General features: G+C 48.5%; 1 protein-coding gene across 3 annotated transcripts in view; it reads left to right on the top strand.

Annotated features, from left to right (window-relative positions):
* PAMR1 (peptidase domain containing associated with muscle regeneration 1) overlaps positions 1-20,393 on the top strand; it is a 54,956-nt gene extending 34,563 nt beyond the window's left edge. For 2 of the 3 annotated variants that reach the window (XM_032959870.2, XM_076069394.1), the window contains 7 exons: positions 6,122-6,229; positions 7,760-7,930; positions 8,318-8,548; positions 10,136-10,205; positions 12,213-12,475; positions 15,204-15,565; positions 18,155-20,393. In XM_032959870.2, the coding sequence (XP_032815761.2) occupies positions 6,122-6,229; positions 7,760-7,930; positions 8,318-8,548; positions 10,136-10,205; positions 12,213-12,475; positions 15,204-15,565; positions 18,155-18,748 (1,799 nt within the window). In that variant the 3' untranslated portion in view covers positions 18,749-20,393. The other variant, XM_076069393.1, reaches the window with a different exon arrangement.
* Positions 20,394-20,689: the final 296 nt, after the last annotated feature.

Raw genomic sequence — 20,689 nt, 5'->3', positions numbered from 1 at the left:
TCTATTGTCTAGAGACACCACCAGAGACTGGTCTGTCAGTCTATTGTTTAGAGACGCCACCAGAGACCGGTCTTTCATTCTATTGTCTAGAGACGCCACCAGAGGCCGGTCTGTCAGTCTATTGTCTAGAGACGCTACCAGAAACTGGTCTGTCATTCTATTGTCTAGAGACACCACCAGAGACTGGTCTGTCAGTCTATTGTTTAGAGACGCCACCAGAGACCGGTCTTTCATTCTATTGTCTAGAGACGCCACGAGAGACTGTTCTGTCAGTCTATTGTCTAGAGACGCCACCAGAGACTGGTCTGTCATTCTATTGTCTAGAGACGCCACCAGAGACTGGTCTGTCATTCTATTGTCTAGAGACGCCACCAGAGACTGGTTTGTCAGTCTATTGTCGAGAGACGCCATCAGAGGCCGGTCTGTCAGTCTATTGTCTAGAGACACCACCAGAGGCCGGTCTGTCAATCTTTTGCCTAGAGACGCCACCAGAAGCCGGTCTGTCAGTCTATTGTCTAGAGACGCCACCAGAGACTGGTCTGTCAGTCTATTGTCTAGAGACGCTACCAGAGACTGGTCTGTCATTCTATTGTCTAGAGACGCCACCAGAGACTGGTCTGTCATTCTATTGTCTAGAGACGTCACCAGAGGCCAGTCTGTCATTCTATTGTCTAGAGACACCACCAGAGACTGATCTGTCAGTTTATTGTCTAGAGACGCCACCAGAGACTGGTCTGTCAGTCTATTGTCTAGAGACGTCACCAGAGGCCGGTCTGTCATTCTATTGTCTAGAGACACCACCAGAGACTGGTCTGTCATTCTATTGTCTAGAGACACCACCAGAGACTGGTCTGTCAGTCTATTGTTTAGAGACGCCACCAGAGACCGGTCGTTCATTCTATTGTCTAGAGACGCCACCAGAGGCCGGTCTGTCAGTCTATTGTCTAGAGACGCTACCAGAAACTGGTCTGTCATTCTATTGTCTAGAGACACCACCAGAGACTGGTCTGTCAGTCTATTGTTTAGAGACGCCACCAGAGACCGGTCTTTCATTCTATTGTCTAGAGACGCCACGAGAGACTGGTCTGTCAGTCTATTGTTTAGAGACGCCACCAGAGACTGGTCTGTCATTCTATTGTCTAGAGACGCCACCAGAGACTGGTCTGTCATTCTATTGTCTAGAGACGCCGCCAGAGACTGGTTTGTCAGTCTATTGTCGAGAGACGCCATCAGAGGCCGGTCTGTCAGTCTATTGTCTAGAGACACCACCAGAGGCCGGTCTGTCAATCTTTTGCCTAGAGACGCCACCAGAAGCCGGTCTGTCAGTCTATTGTCTAGAGACGCCACCAGAGACTGGTCTGTCAGTCTATTGTCTAGAGACGCTACCAGAGACTGGTCTGTCATTCTATTGTCTAGAGATGCCACCAGAGACTGGTCTGTCATTCTATTGTCTAGAGACGCCACCAGAGACCGGTCTGTCAGTCTATTGTCTAGAGATGCCACCAGAGACTGGTCTGTCAGTCTATTGTCTAGAGACGCCACCAGAGACTGGTCTGTCATTCTATTGTCTAGAGACGCCACCAGAGACTGGTTTGTCAGTCTATTGTCGAGAGACGCCGCCAGAGGCCGGTCTGTCAGTCTATTGTCTAGAGACGCCACCAGAGACTGGTCTGTCATTCTATTGTCTAGAGATGCCACCAGAGACTGGTCTCTCAGTCTATTGTCTAGAGACGCCACCAGAGACTGTTCTGTCATTCTATTGTCTAGAGACGCCACCAGAGGCCGGTCTGTCAGTCTACTGTCTAGAGACGCCACCAGAGGTCGGTCTGTCATTCTATTGTCTAGAGACGCCACCAGAGACTGGTCTGTCATTCTATTGTCTAGAGACGCTACCAGAGACTGGTCTGTCATTATATTGCCTAGAGACGCCACCAGAGGCCGGTCTGTCAGTCTATTGTCTAGAGACGCCACCAGAGACTGGTCTGTCATTCTATTGTCTAGAGATGCCACCAGAGACTGGTCTGTCAGTCTATTGTCTAGAGGCGCCACCAGAGACTGGTCTGTCATTCTATTGTCTAGAGACGCCACCAGAGGCCGGTCTGTCATTCTATTGTCTAGAGACGCTACCAGAGACTGGTCTGTCAGTCTATTGCCTAGAGACGCCACCAGAAGCCGGTCTGTCAGTCTATTGTCTAGAGACGCCACCAGAGACTTGTCAGTCATTCTATTGTCTAGAGACGCCACCAGAGACTGGTCTGTCATTCTATTGTCTAGAGACGCTACCAGAGACTGGTCTGTCATTATATTGCCTAGAGACGCCACCAGAGGCCGGTCTGTCAGTCTATTGTCTAGAGACGTCACCAGAGACTGGTCTGTCATTCTATTGTCTAGAGACGCCACCAGAGACTGGTCTGTCATTCTATTGTCTAGAGACGCCACCAGAGACTGGTCTGTCATTCTATTGTCTAGAGACGCCACCAGAGGCTGGTCTGTCATTCTATTGTCTAGAGACGCCACCAGAGACTGGTCTGTCATTCTATTGTCTAGAGACGCCACCAGAGGCTGGTCTGTCATTCTATTGTCTAGAGACGCCACCAGAGACTGGTTTGTCAGTCAATTGTCTAGAGATACCACCAGAGACTCGTCTGTCAGTCTATTGTCTTGAGACATCACCAGAGGCCGGTCTGTCATTCTATTGTCTAGAGACGCCACCAGAGGCTGGTCTGTCATTCTATTGTCTAGAGACGCCACCAGAGACTGGTTTGTCATTCTATTGTCTAGAGACGCCACCAGAGGCCGGTCTGTCAGTCTATTGCCTAGAGACGTACCAGAAGCTGGTCTGTCAGTCTATTGTCTAGAGATGCCACCAGAGACTTGTCTGTCATTCTATTGTCTAGAGACGCCACCAGAGACTGGTCTGTCATTCTATTGTCTAGATACGCCACCAGAGACTGGTCTGTCAGTCTATTGTCTAGAGACGCCACCAGAGACTGGTCTGTCAGTCTATTGTCTAGAGACGTCACCAGAGACTGGTCTGTCATTCTATTGTCTAGATACGCCACCAGTGACCGGTCTGTCATTCTCTTGTCTAGAGACACCACCAGAGACTGGTCTGTCAGTCTATTGTCTAGAGACGCCACCAGAGACTGGTCTGTCAGTCTATTGTCTAGAGACACCACCAGAGGCCGGTCTGTCATTCTGTTGTCTAAATATACGATGTATTTTTCGTATCTACTTTCTGAAGACCCGATCCATGTTAAGTGTGACACCGACATATATTTGTGATCACATAGCAGCTATACCGTGCCGATGATCCTTCATAAGGCTGATACCAGCGTGCAAAAAGGCAACGACGCAGGACGACTTACGACATTCCTCCCACTGCTCCGATAATCTTCCACGAACTAAGCTATAACCTATTTTACTTGCCGGATAAATCCCACTAAGCTATTAGCTCCTTTTCAGAGGCGACCTGGCCACACGTGATGGCGCATCGAAGTCGCTGATATCATCATATGTGGGAATTTATAGTAGTAGCAGCCCAATAATCTACAAGCACGGGAAGAGAGAACACGTAAACCCCTAATATACAGCAGGATCGTACCCGCGCCCTCTTTCGTACCAGGCGAGGGAGATAACATCTCCTCGCTACCGTGGCACTCCATAGTTTGGCAACATGAGCTGCTGTGTGACTTTCAGCGACCCACAGTTGTTACACACGCTGCTTGCGAGAAAATATTTTTTTGTTTATTTGCGTTCTTAAACTAATTCTGAGTAATAGTCGGAGCAGCATTTTCATGCCCACGTCTTGGCACCTGCCCATTCTGCTGAGGAAAAATCCATTACACCAACTGCAGAGCTAACTCATCACATAACAAACTCATTTTAAATTTGATTCGTAATCGAGGCTACAATTTTGGGCACAGTAAGTTTGAGTAGAATTCACAATAATCCACGGAAAGGTCATTGGATGGAATTTCCCCCCCCCCTCATCCCCTAACTCCTCCCCCCCCCCCCCCCCCCCAACGACGTACATACATTTTTAATATTTCAAAGACTTTAAATAAATTCACCATTTCTGTAACCACCATAATCTTAGCCTTACACATGATTAGCCATGTACGTTTTGGATGCGTGCCTGCGTGCATTTGCGTGTGCATGCACGGGAACATACCGTATGTTACGTAAACTATGAAACTACATATTTTTTATATTCTTAGCTTTTTCGGTAAAGTCACGTTGAAGGGAAACAACAAAATAATAAAATATATATAAAACAATAAAAAAATTATCACGACGTTTCGACCATAACTCAAACGGTCATCTTCACACACCTCAAGATGACCGTTTGAGTTATGGTCGAAACGTCGTGATAATTTTTTATTGTTTTATATATATTTTATTATTTTGTTGTTTCCCTTCAACGTGACTTTACCGAAAAAACTAAGAATACGAATTACTGCAGTCACGAAAGCTTTAAATCAAAATTTACATATTTTTTACTTTACCAGGTAACGCTCACTGAGCTAAGTTGCTCTTTTTCAGAAGTGACCTGGCCACAAATGATAGCTCAACGAAGTGGCTTATTGTGTGGAAATGTATAGCATCCGAATACTCTAAATGCGTGTTTCTAAATGTGGAGGGAAAAACCGGAGGACCTTGAGAAAAATCCACGCGACCACGGCGAGAGAGACACGCAAACTCCAAATAAACAGGAGTCAGGGTCGGGATCAAACCCACAAACTCCTGTATAGTAGGCGAGGCAGTTAACTTCTTGCCACCGAAATAATCGATTACTCCACGCCCTCACCTCCCCATGAGTGATGGGACACTGGTGGTGAGAGTGGAGTAGTTCCCACACCTGGACAATGTGCTTATGACTAGTTACGGTTTGTAAATAGAAGTCTCACTCTGAATAAGTCAAACGGTATTATATTTTTATCTGCTGGGTAACACTGTGTAGAAGCTACCTGGTCTGTCACTCCATACGATGCTCAGTCAGCCTTGGACACTTGACGGGGCCTGAAAGTGCACCTAGCCTGGCACAAGCACTGTGGTGATGTCACCACGACTTAGTGGCAAACGGCAGCTGTTGTTGTTATTTTACACTGCATGCAGTAAGAGATGGGTGCTCGTTTAAATACTGTACGAAAGAAGTTCAACATACATACATTACCCTCGCTTACTTTCAGATGCGCTTCTGCGACCGTCTGGAACGCTCTTCCTTCCGATATTAGGAAGCCACTGGAGCTACGCACTTTTAAATAATCGAGATTGAAAACTCGTTTTGTTAGAACTGCTTTTTGCGTTTAGTGTTGTTGTCCTTCCCCCGCACCTCCGATTAGCACGGCTGCCTATGGTGCGAAAGAGGTTCACCGTACATATGTAGTGACATAGAATGGGTCACTATGGTGCGTAGCGCTGGTTACTGACAGAGAGAGGGAATGTGGGCATAATGGCCGACCTGCTGGCAGAGCAGGGTGTGGCAGCCGTTCTGCCAGCAGAGCAATGCCACGGAGTGGGTCACTCGGGTGCGTGGCGCTGGCTGCTGGCAGAAGGGGGCATATGAGGACGTGGCACCCCGGTCGGCTGGTGGAGCACGTGATAAGGGTAAAGGTTGTGGGGCAAAGGTGACCGAGGGGACACGTGAGGTATAGCCCAGAACCTTCTGGTGGGTTCCAGAAGGGGGCGTAGCCAAGTGCGGAGCCAGGCATTGGACACGTGGAAGGTGGCCCAGAACCTTCTGGGAGGTTCCAGAATGGGGCATGGCCAAAGGCGGAGCCAGGCCACGCCGGGGGGGCATAAAAGGGAAGTCCCGAGGCTGGATCAGGGCTGTCTGTCGGTGGAGTGGAACCCAACGTGCTACGTCTTCGTCTCCGGCGTTGTGGGTCAGACAGCGTGCCGGCTGCTCTGACCCGTTTATAGTTATCCCGTGTGTGAACAGTGTTAAGAGTGTGGAATAAACGTGTGTTGCCTCCTCCTATTAGTATCTCAGAGGTGACTCACTACACATATATACATGCATACGTTGTTCTATAACAACGCACAATGAGTTTGTTGTATTGCAAGTTGCTCGAAACAGCTCTTTGACACGGTTGTTTGCGGTCGCCCCTTTTTCCAGCGTGTTTGTCCTCGCCCTGCCAGAATGATGGGACGTGTGTTCTGGACAACTCGACACTCTTCAAATGCTTCTGTCTGGCGGGATACACGGGCTCATTCTGTGAGAGAGGTAGGCTCCTCTTAGACCATATCAATAAATAGCCAGGACATTAATGCTTAACACAACCGGCAGCATGATAGGGGAAAGAAAATCCATGTCGGTGTCAGTGCTTAGTGGTATTAAAGCTTGCCATAAAATAGAAAAATGCCATATATATAAGTGAGGCCACTGGCAGGTTTCAATCTCCCACAGAAACAATGGGTAGCACTTAACCACATCTGCGCAGACCACGGAAGATGTGGTGAATTATTGATGAATAGGTGGAAAATTGGCTCCCTATGTTTTATGCGCTACAAATACCAAAACCATGGACCTTCGTACTTACCCAAATATATACATTTTTTATTCACCACCTCTCCGAAAAGGCAATTGAACGGTTAAATCACTTAGAACTGAATCTGTAACAGTTGCTGTTGATTGGCCATCTGAATTCATAATCACGGCCTGCACAGTCAGAAGAGGTAGCCAAGTGGTCCGTGGGACAGACCTTCTGGTTCCAATCAGGGGCAGACACCCATTGCTTCGTGAGTTTATGGTTTCAATCAGGTCACCGAGTACTGCACTATCTACATGTATGTATGTGGAACTTTTTTCGCACTGTACGTAGCCAACTGTACTAATTGGAGGTGCGGGGAAGGACAACAAAATAAACACAAAAAATCTGCTCTAAAGAAATTAGTTTTCAATCTAGATTTAATAGTGCATAACTCCATTTGCTTCCTAATATCGGAAGGAAGAGAATTCCAAACGGCTGCAGAAGTGCTTCTGAAAGCATGCGATGTGGCGACTGTCTTTGTTCCAAGGTGAGCCAAAGGCCGCTGCGCATTTCACTCACTTCGTCTTGGCCACCTGTGAGAGTTAGCGAGTGTTAACGTATCATATGATTCACATGTGGTGAAAGCAGTCCTGCTGAGCGTGAGGGAGCATCATGCAGTGGGTGGGTGAGAGAGGTACGTTGAAGTAGAGTAGTTGTGAGATGTCATTTTCTCGGAGCATTCTTAGACGCGATGCTATTTTGACCAAAGGGAGATTGCATGTAGCATTGTCACCTTTTGAAATTAAATCTTGAGAGCACAGTTTAAAATTATCAACGATGTGACTCAAGCCCACATTCATCTGGGGGTCCGCAGAGTGAGCACCACTTTGTGGAAGGTCAATGTGTTGGCTGGCCAATTTATATACTGGCACTGACCATAGGAATGTGGAATCTTTCCATCACTGGCTTAGGGTCACTGACAGAGACGAGCTAAGATAAAAAAAATTCTCGTTTTGAGCGGGGAGACATTTTGGCTTGACTTGATGAGACGCAATCCTTCGGCTCTCCTCCACAACTAGCGTCTTCCATGCTGAGAGTCCGACTCAGTGAAAATCAAGGACAAGGTAAAGAGGTCATCAGGGCCCCAAGCCGTCGATGCCACCACACTTCATCGTCGCTTCCTTCTGCTAGGCCCCTCAGCCCATTGCACAGGTGAGACTGCACCTCCGAGGTGGCTCGCTCTGTGTGTTGATGGCCGCGTCTCTCCTCCCCCCACGTGGCAGTGGTGATGTGCGGACGACCCAAGCTTCCGCGAAATCTGAAGATCGAAGGGGAGGACTTTGGCCTTGGGGACCGGGTGTTCTTCAGCTGTGACGGAGGCTTCGTTCTCCAGGGCAACATCTCAGCCGTGTGTCAGCTCGATGGGACCTGGGACATCCCCACTCCGTCTTGCGGTAAAACAATAAAAATGTTTTGCAAATCAGCGCCAGTCACAATGAGATTGACTGCTTTGCCCGCGATGGTTATTTGGCGTTTGAAACCAGCAGGAGACCCTGCACTACAGCCATGGATCATCGCAACAAAACCCACCACTAACAAACATATGCGTATGTTGGTATGTTGAACTTCCTTCACACCGTACGTAGCCAACTGTGCTAATCGGATCAAATGCAGTGAGCCACCATTCAGCTGTCATGTCAACCATCGAACTAACGTCATGTCGGTGGGCAGCGTAGCACGCTAACCCGCTGTGCCGCCACTCCACAACCCCCGCCACCCCACCCGCCGCCGCCGCCAACGTGTTCACAGCGGCTCGCGTTTTTCGTTTGCGCGTCTCGCAGTGGAGGAGGAGAGGCTTTGCCCAGAGCCGCGGCTTCCCCGCAACGGGCAGATCGACCGCAACGCGAGCGCGCCGGCCGAGGAGCGCGGCACCGGTGGCGCCGGCGGCTACCGGGCGGGCAGCACCCTGCAAGTGGCGTGCCGGCCCCCTTACGTGCGGCAGGGCCGAGGCGGGTGGCTGACCTGCGGGGCCAACGGGGCGTGGACGGGCCGCCCGGCCGCCTGCGTCAAAGGTGAGAGAGCTCCGGAGCGTCGGCAACCGTCGCCTCTTCTGTTTTTGTCCTTCCGCCGTGCCGCCGAGCCGCGCCGGGGGGCCCCAGGTTGCGTATTTGAACCGCGGAAAGCCGGGCAGCCGCGGGGGCCGCCGCCGATGTCTGAATGAGGCAAGTCGAAATGCGTGTCGGTGACGCGGAGACGCGCCGTCCACGCGGCGTATGGAGCAACGACCGCGGTGATCGTGTCGTGAGTGCCACCCATGATTCTTAAAAAAACTCTTTTTTTTATTTTGCCAGGTAAGGCCCGTTGAGCTGTACAGCTCTTTTTTCAGAACCAAACTGGCACACAAATGATAAGCTCCACGAAGTGGCTTATCACGTGGAAGTTTATTGCAGCCAAGTACTCTAAACAGACGTTTCAGAGCTCAGCAGAGCATCAACATCGGGTCAGGGAAGCCACTCCAGAAGGTGACAATACATGAGTCGATGGCTCGCGTTCGCAACTCACTGCACTGACTTCTGCCTGCGTCATTATTCGGACTTCTGCTTCATCGTGAGGCCTCTCTGGCCCAGCGGAAGATGTCCCACATCCTCCCAAGAGAGTGATCCTGCACCTATCAGTCATCCATTGCAGAGGTGAATATTTTTTGTTGCGCTCAGAGCTGACATTAAGCCAAATTAAGCGAAAATAATAATTTTGCAACGCCACAGTTTTGAGTGTGTAGCGCACAAGCAGGAAGGTTGGAGGTTCACATCCCGTCCGTGTGAATCAGCCCTTTGGGAAGATTACAGCAGTTGTCCTTTGGACTTATGGAAATACTTGCCCCCGGCCATACGAACGTGGAATTCCCACGAATTACTCAGGGCTTTAACCAACAAGAACACCTCCGATTAGCACGGTTGGCTACGTACGGCACGAAATAAGTTCAACATACAAACGTACGAAATAGACTCTCCCCCCAGGGTGGTTTTTGTGTGCAGCTATTGTTCGCGCGACTGAGATCATCATCATCATCTCTCATCAATCGGAACCGTGAGCATCCACAACACAGTTGTACTTATGTTGAACTTCTTTCGCACTGAACGTAGCCAACCGTGCTCATCGCAGGTGTTGACAGATGCACGCAAGCAACTGCGTTGGTGGCCGTCGTGGGAATGAAACCAATAGCTCCGTGCAGATGGATTGCTTCAGCGGCGAGAGTGCCGACGTCGAGGCCACCACGTTATGTGTTGGGAGCGATTGACTCGCATCGTCGCTTTGTGTGAGATTCCGCGTGAGTTGCGGAGCAGTGGCGCAGCGGTTAGCACACCGCGTTACGAACCTGGCGACCCGAGTTCGATTCCCGCACACAGTCAACACCAGTGGCGATTATCTGAACCGGTTCTGGGTCTCCCCTAGGTAAACTCAGCCTCCAATGAGTACCTGGTGCAGGGTGTAAACACCACCACTGGGGAGACAAAGGCGGCTGAGCGTAGTGCTCGCCACCCACCCCTTCGTGTGCCATGCTGGTCTTCATAGGTGCTCGCAAACAGCACTTGTCCCAACGGCCTGTTAAGGCTATACGGGGGATCTTTGTGTTTGTCTGTGCTGTGTGTGTGAGTCAGCTTGCAGGCTCCCACACGTCCCACCTCCAATGACGTTTGTTCTGATGAAGCCGAGACCGACCAAACAGAGGTAGATTTTAACAAAACATAATTTTTCTATTCAAATATAATAATAGTTTTTTTTCCATTCATAATATATATTTTTGGGGGGATCAGATCGCAAAAATAAAATGTGTCGCAAATTCTCCCTTCCAACCGTAGCGGCCAACAAATTCAGTACCACCACCAGTGTGTTGGAGAGCGAGCGATCTACAGCATTTAACAATTGTGTTTAAGTCATATATATGTAAAAAAAAAATTTCAACATGTAATATTTTATCTTTTTCTTAATCAATGGCACTTTTTTGTATCACAGCAATTAAAAGACACGGTGTTTTGCAACATAAAGTCTAATTGCTATGTTAATTTTATTATTTAACGTGGTTATAAATGAATGTGCATCAGTCACGAAATATCGTTTTGAACAGGTTAATGTAACAGGTGCTTGCGCCTAAACAACAATGATGATGATGAATGGAAAGGATCTCAATGATTGATGAAAACAACAGATGTTGACGGAAGTGTTGCTTCGTAACGACGACGATGGTGATATCTGATGACTCGCGATGAAAATATTCATCCGTACACCCCCTCAAGGTCCTTGAGATCTCCAGACTCCGCCCTTCTGTGCGAACCTCGATCCCGGCTGCGTTCCTGGGGTGGGGGGGGGGCATTTGTTGTGTTTGTGCCACGGTTGTGGAATGTATGTGTGTATGTGTAGTGGGGAGCGGTAGTGTAGCGTTGTAAAATGTGTTTCTCCGATAATGTGGATACTCTTAAGTCTCGTCTTAAAACACACCTTATAAAAAATTTATTTAAAGCTTTCGTGACTGCAGGGATTAATCTTCGTTCTTTCGGTAAAGTCACGTCGAAGGGAAACAATAAAATAATAAAAATAAAACACAATAAAATAAAATTCTCACGACATTTCGCATTTGGAGCGTTGTCTTTCCGACAGTTATGTTTCTTCACCTGAGGACGGCTGCTTGTGTTGTGGCCGAAACGTCGTTATAATTGGTTTTATTATGTTTTATTTTTTATTATTTTATTATTTCCCTTCTACGTGACTTTACCGAAAGAACCAAGAAGACATCTTATTAAGTCAGTTAATTCTATTTAGCTTCTCCGTCTCTCTTGACCTTTCCTTGTCTTTATTTTTACAAGGCGCCTTTGAGTCATTAGTGAAAGGCTCCTCACAACTACATGTAAATTATTATTAACACAATTGTTGGTCACGCATGATGATGGTGACGACGATGGGCAATGATATTATTGATCAACAATTGAGATCAGGACAGCGATGGTTATATTCTGATTATTGATGACAATTAATAGATTCAATGATTGAGGATTAATAGCTGATGATCGATGATATCCTTGAAGTTGACTGACGTCACGCACGATGAGCATGTCATTGGCGCAGTCTGTAATCGATTTTTATTACGATTTGGTTTTTTTTGTCGGACGTTTAAACGCCTCAAGCATATAAAAGCGAATTATATATCACATCTCATCTAAAGAGTTTAATTGCCCTGCAGTGATATAGCCTCGGAGATGCCCAGCAGAATCCGTGCCTATGCGACGCAAGGTATACACAGCACCGGCTTGCACATGTATATAGTCTACTGCCAGTAGGGGCCATGTCACTGTATGTTATTCTCTCCAAATTAAGAAATTTGTCAAATTTGGACCATTACACAAGCATACAAGGCCCTGCTCTTTTACAGCCAACATCACGGGAGCTCTAACATCGACCGTGGAGCGCGTGGCGCGAGCGGTTAATACACCCGCAGTGTTGACCGGGCCAGCCGCACGGTTCGAACCGTGAACCTCTGCAGCAAGCCAGCAGACATTCGCGTTATGATAATGGCTCGAGCAGCGTTCTTCACCGCCAGGCCCGCGAGCCGCCGGCAGCGGCTGGTGGCCTCTCGCGCAGCGCCCCTCTGAAAATGAGTGAAGAACACTGTCTCCTACAGTGACGACGACGACGACGATGACGACGACGATGACGACGACGATGATGATGCTTTCCCATCAGGACCACACCGGTGCAGAGAGTTCTCTTTCCGAAGAAGGGGGCTAAGAAGGTGGTGCTGGAGCCAGAGGCGGCGGCGGCGCCGGCGGCGGCGGCGGCGGCGTCTGCGGGCGCCAACGAGAGCGCGCTGGCCCCCGGCTTCTACCCGGTGCACGCGCGGCTCGAGTTCCGCTGCCCCGCCGCTTGGTACCAGCAGACGGGCAGCGCGCGGCGCACGTGCCTCCGAACGGGCCGCTGGAGCGGGCAGGCGGCTCGTTGCGTGCCCGGTACGACGCGCAACCACCCCCTCTACCACCACGACCGCCAACACGATGGTCCCCCTGAACACTCCCCACCGTGGGGCCTTTAAACTTAACTGAACGATTTTTTTTATCCGTGGTAGAGGTTTTTTTTTTGTGTTTGTTTGTTTTTGGGTTAGATCGCGTACTCGGAATTGTAAATGTTGTGGGTTTACTCTCCAACACACCCGTGTGTTGAACTAGTAACTAATTGACACGTTTTTTTTTTTACGTGGCAAACCTTACAAATTGGCTGTGTCAGGCGGTGGCGGGTTTAACGACACATTTATATTTACGCGATCTAACCCAAAAAAAAACCCCGATTATGGATAATATTGGTCGCTATGCCTACGCGTAAAATGATAGCTCAACGAAGTGGCTTATCACGTGGAGGGAAAAACTTCAGGACCCGGAGAAAAATCTATGCAACTACTGGGAGAGAGACATGCAAACTCCAAATATAGAGGTGTCAGGGTTGGGATCTAACCCAAGACCTCCTGTACACCAGGTGAGGTAGTTAACATCTGCCACTGTGTTGGGGGAAAGTGCTGTTAGGGTGTAGCAGCACCGATGAAGGGCGGCACCGGCACTCGAGGGGGTGGGTGGCCAGCACCACGCCCGCCCGCCTCTCCCCCATTGCGAATGTTTTACGACATCGCAACACGTCGTAATTTAAGGCTGAGTCGACCTAGGGTGAGGCCCAGGACGGGTTCAAATATTTTCCACGGATGTTGACTGTGGGCCGGAATCGAGCGCGGGTGACGCGGTGCGTTAAGCACTACAACTGCCGTTGATCACTAATACCGCTTGATCCACATAATACTCATGCATATATGTACGTTGAACTTCTGCCGTACCGTATGTAGCCAACCTTGCTAATCGCTTTGCGGATGCGCGAACGCCACCCTGGCCAATGGCACGCGTGCGGCGCACACTCCTTACTCGAGCAATTTGGAGACGGGAGTTGGTGGATCACGCAAGTCACCTTGAAACTCTCTCTCTGTCCATGGATGATTAGGGTCGCCATCTCCTGCTTTGCCTAGGTATAGCAGTGTAGCAAGTTGGTAAATTTCTGTTTAACATCTAGTCGGCTTTCACGACCAATATTATCCATAGTAAAGGTTTTTGGGGTTAGATCACGTAAATATAAAACATGTGGGCTTACTCTCCAACACACCGGTGTGCTGTGCTTGTAAAAGAATTGGAATATTTTGATTACAAACCTTATTTATTGCCTGTGTCAGGTGGTGGGCGGGTTTATCGACACATTTACATTCACGCGATCTTATACCTACAATCGATTTTTGTGATTCATTTCTCTCTTCGTGGGGATTGAGTGTTAATGCCCTCCTCGCAGGAATGTTTTTTTTGTTTCCCGGAAAATCCAGTTTTCCTCTCACCTGTGCAAACACCCATTAGTGGAGTTGGAAAAAACATTCCAACAAAGGCCCACAGAGCTTTGGCAATTGTCACCGGTTCTGGCCATCTTTCGACGCGGTTTCCTCCGATGTCTGAGCACGTTACAAGTTCTCCAGATTTAATTTGCATGGCTCACGCCCCGTGAAATGAAATAACAATGATCAACGTCTGCAATATATCCACAAACCACCGTGAAGCATTCACTGGTAGGCTACCACCAAACTTCAAAGGTTTTGCCTGTGTCTCTGGCCATGGGGATCATTTGACCATACTTCACCGTGCTGGTCAGTACGGACTGGTGAAGGGAACCATAGAAGTACAGTGCGACGATGGACTTTGCTGTCTGCCCTCTGTTGCCCACAACGTAGCTCTATTATCATTCGTTAAAAATTATAATATCCAAAAATCAGTTGTAATCGTTATCGCAGTCATTTATTAATCAATAATTGCAATAAATAACCATTGTCAGCAAAAGCAGCGCGTTGTATTTATCAATCACAATCATCATCATCATCATTTTTTTGTCTAAATTGATATAGTCATCATGAATAAATGTCTTCATTAGTCAACTTTATTTGAATCAACATCATGCACCCATGTCGGGCCTTGTTTCAATAGCTTTCTCTCTCACACCTTCAGACGATTGCTTGTGTTGTGATCGAAACGTCGTGATCTATGAATTTTCTATATACGTGACTTTACCGAAAGAACCAAATAGTATCAATCCACTGACGGATGAAGATATCCTATTGTAATCATCACTAGATAGGAAATCGCAATGCTACAGTGTGCTTGAAAAAAATGTTAACTCTTTTTAAAGGACTATCGTTTTTGATGAAAAAAATTACGGATAATACTACACTGTAACATGATAACAAATGCATGTTAATAGTTTCAAAACGTCAAAGAAGTCTGCACTTGTTCAGCATCATTGTCAACACGTGGCCTGGAATCTGCTCCAGGCAGTCTCCAGAGCCCGGAGGGGCATTTCTTGTGGTATTGTTACAAATTCTCATAAATGTTAACATTTTTATTGAAGAACCCTGTATATATATATCAATTAGTAGGCAATCACTTTCATAATTTCATCAGCATGCATTGATTACAGTTGTTTTTTTTTATCAGCCACCGAAGTCATCGTCATCACCATCGTAATCTTAACTAATATTTGCGGTTATCATGATCACTCTGATCATCATCATCATCATCGCCATCCGTCACAATATTTGCAGTCGCTATCGTCGCAGTCATCGTCGCCACCATCAAGGAGTGACGGCCTGACCCATCGTCGTCTCAGTCTGCGGCAGGGCAGACGGCTGGAACATCTCGGGGACCCCGTGGCCCTGGAAGGCCGCCGTCTACCGGCAGGTGCGGACACCTACGGGCGGCGGCCGAAACACCAACAGCAGCGGCGGCGGCGGCAACAACAATGGTGGCAGCGGAGGAAGAGGCGGGGGAGTCGGAGCGGGCACGGGGGCGCGGGCCGACGGCGCCTGGCTGCTGGTTTGCGCCGCGGCGCTGGTGAGCGAGCGATCGCTCGTGTCGACGGCGCACTGCGTCACGCACTTCGGCACGTCCACGCCGCTCAAGCGCACCGAGGTGCGCGTCGTGCTGGGCGGCGGCCACGGCGGCGATGGAAAGGCCGAGCAGATCGCCAAGGTACCGGCGGTCGGGAGGGGGCTACCGGCGCGGAGTTGCATTGAACGTGCCGACGGGCACGGACGCGGTTCCTGCTCGTCCACCACACTCTGGTTTTCTTCTTACCTGACCGGGTCGAGCCTCACGTACGTACGTACGGGTGTTGAACTTCTTTCACGCCGTACGTATCCAGCCGCCGGTAATCGGAGGTGCGGCTCAATGACAATGAAACTAAACGCAAAAAGCAGTTCTCGAGAAATGAGTTTTTCAAATTGAAATGTAAAAGTAGTGCACAGATCCAGTTGTCACTGATCTCTGGGTGCTCCTCCAAGACCTTTCCCGACGGTCGTTTTCCCCCCTTGCACGCGTGCCCCATCCATCACAACTTCCACATCGCAATTACAAAAACCATACTCTCCTCTTACATTATACACAGGCATTCATTATCTTCAGAACAATAAGTTTCAGTATCCTCTACAATAACCTTTACTGTTTACTCATATATATCTGTCTCCATCCAGCTACATATTTACTTACTCTTTGTTTTTTTCGGTAAAGTCACGTAGAAATAATAAAAAATAAAATTATATAATAGCATACGACGTTTCGATTGCAACACAAGCAATCATCATCAGGTACAGAAGAGCTAAATTTAAGAGAGAGAGCAAACACATAACCGCAGATATATATACAGACCTTAAGTAGAGGGAATTAACACCGACACACCAGGGGACACAGAGAGAGACGGAGCACACTAAATCAAACAGGGTTTAGCAAAATTTGGAAACTATATAAAGCAACACAGACGGTCCGTTAAAACACAATTAACGCATGGCTGGTAGATTACGCTATTTCAAAGATTGCTACATTGTAAGTCAAGTGTGAAATTTAAGAGAGTGATGGAACACAGACCGTAAAGAGACATATGGGGAGAGACAGGCACACAGTGAAGAAGTGAAGCCGCATCTCTGTGACGACGCCTTAAGTAGCCAGAGACGGTGGGGCTGGGGCTCAGAGACAATGGGACAAAAACAATGTTTTGCATGAAGAGAGCACATATCATAGGACGGTGAAGGTAGAGGTCGTCACACAGGTGGCTGTGGAGGCTGTACGCAGCGTGACTTTACCGAAAAACCCAAAGAGTAATTCCTGCAGTCACGAAAGCACCTAATCAAGTTCGAACCACCTTTACGGGATGGTATGAAGTCTGTGTCTTTGTGTTTCTCTGCTGGTGTATCTGCCTTTGTGTCTTGACTTGGTGTTTGTGTCGCTGTGTTGTCTCTGCCTGTGTTTGTGCCTTGTGTCTCCGAGTGGGCGCTGCGTACAGCCTCCACAGCCACCTGTGTGACGACCTCTACCTTCACCGTCCTTTGATATTTGCTCTCTTCATGCTAAATTTTTTTGTCCCATTGTCTCTGAGTGCCAGCCCCACAGTCTCTGGCTACTTAAGGCGTCGTCACAGAGATGCGGCTTCACTTCTTCACTGTGTGCCTGTCTCTCCCCTTAGGTCTCTTTACGGTCTGTGTTCCATCACTCTCTTAAATTTCACACTTGACTTACAATGTAGCAATCTTTGAAATAGCGTAATCTACCAGCCATGCGTTAATTGTGTTTTAACCGACCGTCTGTGTTGCTTTATATAGTTTCCAAATTTTGCTAAACCCTGTTTGATTTAGTGTGCTCCGTCTCTCTCTGTGTCCCCTGGTGTGTCGGTGTTAATTGCCTCTACTTAAGGTCTGTATATATATCTGCGGTTCTGTGTTTCCTCTCTCTCTGAAATTTAGCTCTTCTGTACCTGATGATGATTGCTTGTGTTGCAATCGAAACGCCGTATGCTATTATATAATTTTATTTTTATTATTTCTACGTGACTTTACCGAAAAAAACAAAGAGTAATTCCTGCAGTCACGAAAGCACCTGATCTACATATTTACTTTTTCTGTTTTTGTCTGCCTGTGTCCGCCTCTCTGTTTGCTTGTTTCTCTCACCCTTCGTGTAAATATATATCACTCATCATCATCTCGCACCTCCGATTAGCACGGTTGGCTACGCACGGTGTGAAATAAGTTCAACATACATACGCACACTATTTTAATTTCCCATTCACAACGCACGTTTCACTGCAGATGTACCATGAGCCAGTGACATGCTGTGCAAGAGGAAATAAGTTCCTTCAGTATAAATCACTAAACTTACAATTAAAAATAAAAGATTGATCATAACATTAACAGAGAATATTGGCAAGGCCCTGGAATCACAGTCTCATATTTAAGAGAAAATGAATCCTTTCAAAGTATCTATGCCCCATTTTATCATACTACGTATGTCCATGGGTTGTAGCGGTGGCATAGTGGTTAGCACGCTTCGCTATGAACCGAGTCGTCCCGCTTCGATTCCCAGCTATGGCTAACATCAGTGGTGAGTGATATTCCACCCAGTCCTGCCCTCCCTTCATCAGCCCAGACTGACCTGCGTGGTGAAGCACAGTCAAATAAATCCCCATCACCATCATGCCATGGGCATACCTTTACCCACTGTTGAATTGCAATTGGCTGGCGCATGGCTGATGATATATGTCCACCTGACCCCATCGGCCCTTCCCATGCCCAGGTCTCCAACATCCTTGTGCACCGCGCCTACGACCCCGTGCTGCTGGACGGCGACCTGGCCGTGATCCGCCTCTCGGGCAGCGCTGACCTGTCGGATCGTGTGCAGCCCGTGTGCCTCCCTCCTGACCGCTCGTCCACCGCCACAACCCCGGCGGCGTCACCGTCCTCCTCCTCCTCCTCCTCCTCCTCCTCCTCCGGCGCCGCCTTCGTCTCCGGGTGGCGCCTCTCCTCCAACGGCTCGGGGCCGGCCACGGACGCGGGCCGCCCGCTCTCCGCGCAGATCTCCATCATGGGCACGGCGCAGTGCGAGCGCGAGCTGGAGGCGCGCGGCGCCGCCGTGCCCGTTACCGCCAGGATGTTCTGCGCGCCGGCGCTGCCCGTCGGCTCGGGCGAAGCGTCGTGGTGCCCGGCCGAGACCGGAGGGATCGCGGCGACCGCGACGCGAGGCGCGGGAGGGCGGCCTGGTGGCCCCTGGCACCTGCTGGGGCTTGTGAGCTGGGGCCACTCTGGCGGGTGCCAGGGCAGAGCCGGCTTGCCCACAGGGTACACCAACGTGTCGGCCTTCACGGACTGGCTGCGGAAGGTTATTAAGTAAGAGGGCGGGGCTTGCCCGGCGTAGCTGGGGCCCTCGTAGCGCCCGTCGTGGACTCACGGCGATGCCGCAGGTGGCGCCGTTGTTACGGCGATTGGCTCGCGATCGGGGGAGTTGTAAGCCGAAATCCTGGTCAGGGGTCGACTTCAGCTCAATCGTCACTTTGGAGGAAATCAAATATATGTACAGCTTCCTGGGAGGTTGGTGGTGTTCGTCCCATGGAGAGACTGGCCCCTGCCATGGGAGTGTGCCGTTTCCACTGCTCAAGCAAGGCCGCTAATTGAGATGAGCACCGCTCCATTGTTCAAGTGAAGACAGAGACAACCTGGCTTGGCACTGTCATCAAGGAATTGGCCAATTTCAGGGATGCTTCTGAAAATGAATGGAGACTTAGCGTAGCTTTCCGAGATAAATAAACGGTTTATTTAAATAGGACATGTTGCCAATGTTGCTGATGCTTTGTGTTTGAATCGAGGCTCCAGCCACCATGCTCTCAAGGATGGTGCTTTGATGATTTCATACCGGTTCCCAATGACTCCAAAAAAAACCTTTGTAAAAAAAAGTTGGGTTTTCAGTCAATTGAGGATGCAATGAGCGTGAGACCTCTACAGTTTGGCTGCTTAACGTGTGCCCAACCACTCTGTGCACAGCCACATCTCATGTTGGGTGAGAGGGCCTTTCCACAGTCACTCGAGCTTGTAATGCCTGCTACTCACAGGAGTTCTGGAACCGAGGTTTTGTTTGTCACCTCGTAAAATGATGCCTCCGCACCAGAGCGATCGATCGATTCCGTCCTTCCGGCAGATTCGAAAGCCGTCGCGCAGTTGACGCCCGAAATTCCGCCACAGCGGAATCCCAACCACCTTGGCTTAGGGTATTCTTCCTCTTGGTCACCGAACTCTGGCTGCCACTCCCGAACTCCCGCCTCGGGTCATCTGCCCTCCTCCAATCCTGCACAATTGCCTTAACTCACACTCACCACCTCGTGCTGGATAAATATACCAGCACTTTCTTCGCCACATTTTCATTCCGAGGTTGCAAGGTGTTAACATAATCTCCGCCATGAAATGAATAGCATACCGCCAACTGGATCCCGATTCACAATGGCAGAGGCTTCGCCTTCAGTTTTTTCATAGTTGATGTCTAGCCCTCCCGAGTCAACTTTTGAGCGACATGCAATCCCCGTGCCACCGGCATATGCGTTGCGGGCGCGTCTTGTAAATATCTGCTGTAAATACCATTGTATAAAATGTTCACATTCAAGTGTACAGTCGTATTTTCCCGCATCTGAATTAAATGCCAGTTGCTCCAATGTAAATGTGTTTGTCGAATGAAATGAATGCCTAATAATCTTAAGAGTGAAATACAGTCATCCCTTGTTAAACGGAAACTCAGTACATGAAATTTCTCGACAACGTAAATTATAAATTAGGGAACGGATTTGATAGGCCTTGCGTTAAATTTGCATTCACGGAATTTTGAATCTCTAAATTGTAATCTTTTGGAGGTCATATTTAAACAATACACATTTCATCACAGTTTCTGGTAAGTACAGTAGATAATTTGTATTTCTCGACTTATTTTGAGTCTTGTTAACAATATTTTATAGTAACATTATCGATTTTCCATTAAATGTGCTTAAAAAGATTTTGCTGCATTCTTAGCTGTGATTTTATTGCGTCTTGGGTTTAATTTTTATTTTTGCCATCGGAACGCACCTCCAATTATATTATATATATGCGATTCGCTTTACGGACAGCTTTTCCGGAACATACCTGTTCCGTATATATTTTTCAAGTTAAAAGTTTTCATTTATGAGGTATAGCCCTGTGAGCCATGCGGCTCTTGAGTCGGGTGCAACCGCAACAAACAAACATGAACAGAGAAACATCTTAAAGCGTGACAGCTTACTTGGCACGACGTGGGTGAAGTGCATGCCTGTAA

The sequence above is a fragment of the Petromyzon marinus genome, chromosome 24, assembly GCF_048934315.1.
Source record: "Petromyzon marinus isolate PM22_M1 ecotype Great Lakes invasive population chromosome 24, UKy_Petmar_22M1.pri1.0, whole genome shotgun sequence".
Classification (NCBI taxonomy): Eukaryota; Metazoa; Chordata; class Hyperoartia; order Petromyzontiformes; family Petromyzontidae; genus Petromyzon; species Petromyzon marinus.
The sequence above is the reverse complement of the archived record's forward strand: the minus strand, read 5'-3'. Positions and strand labels throughout refer to the sequence as shown.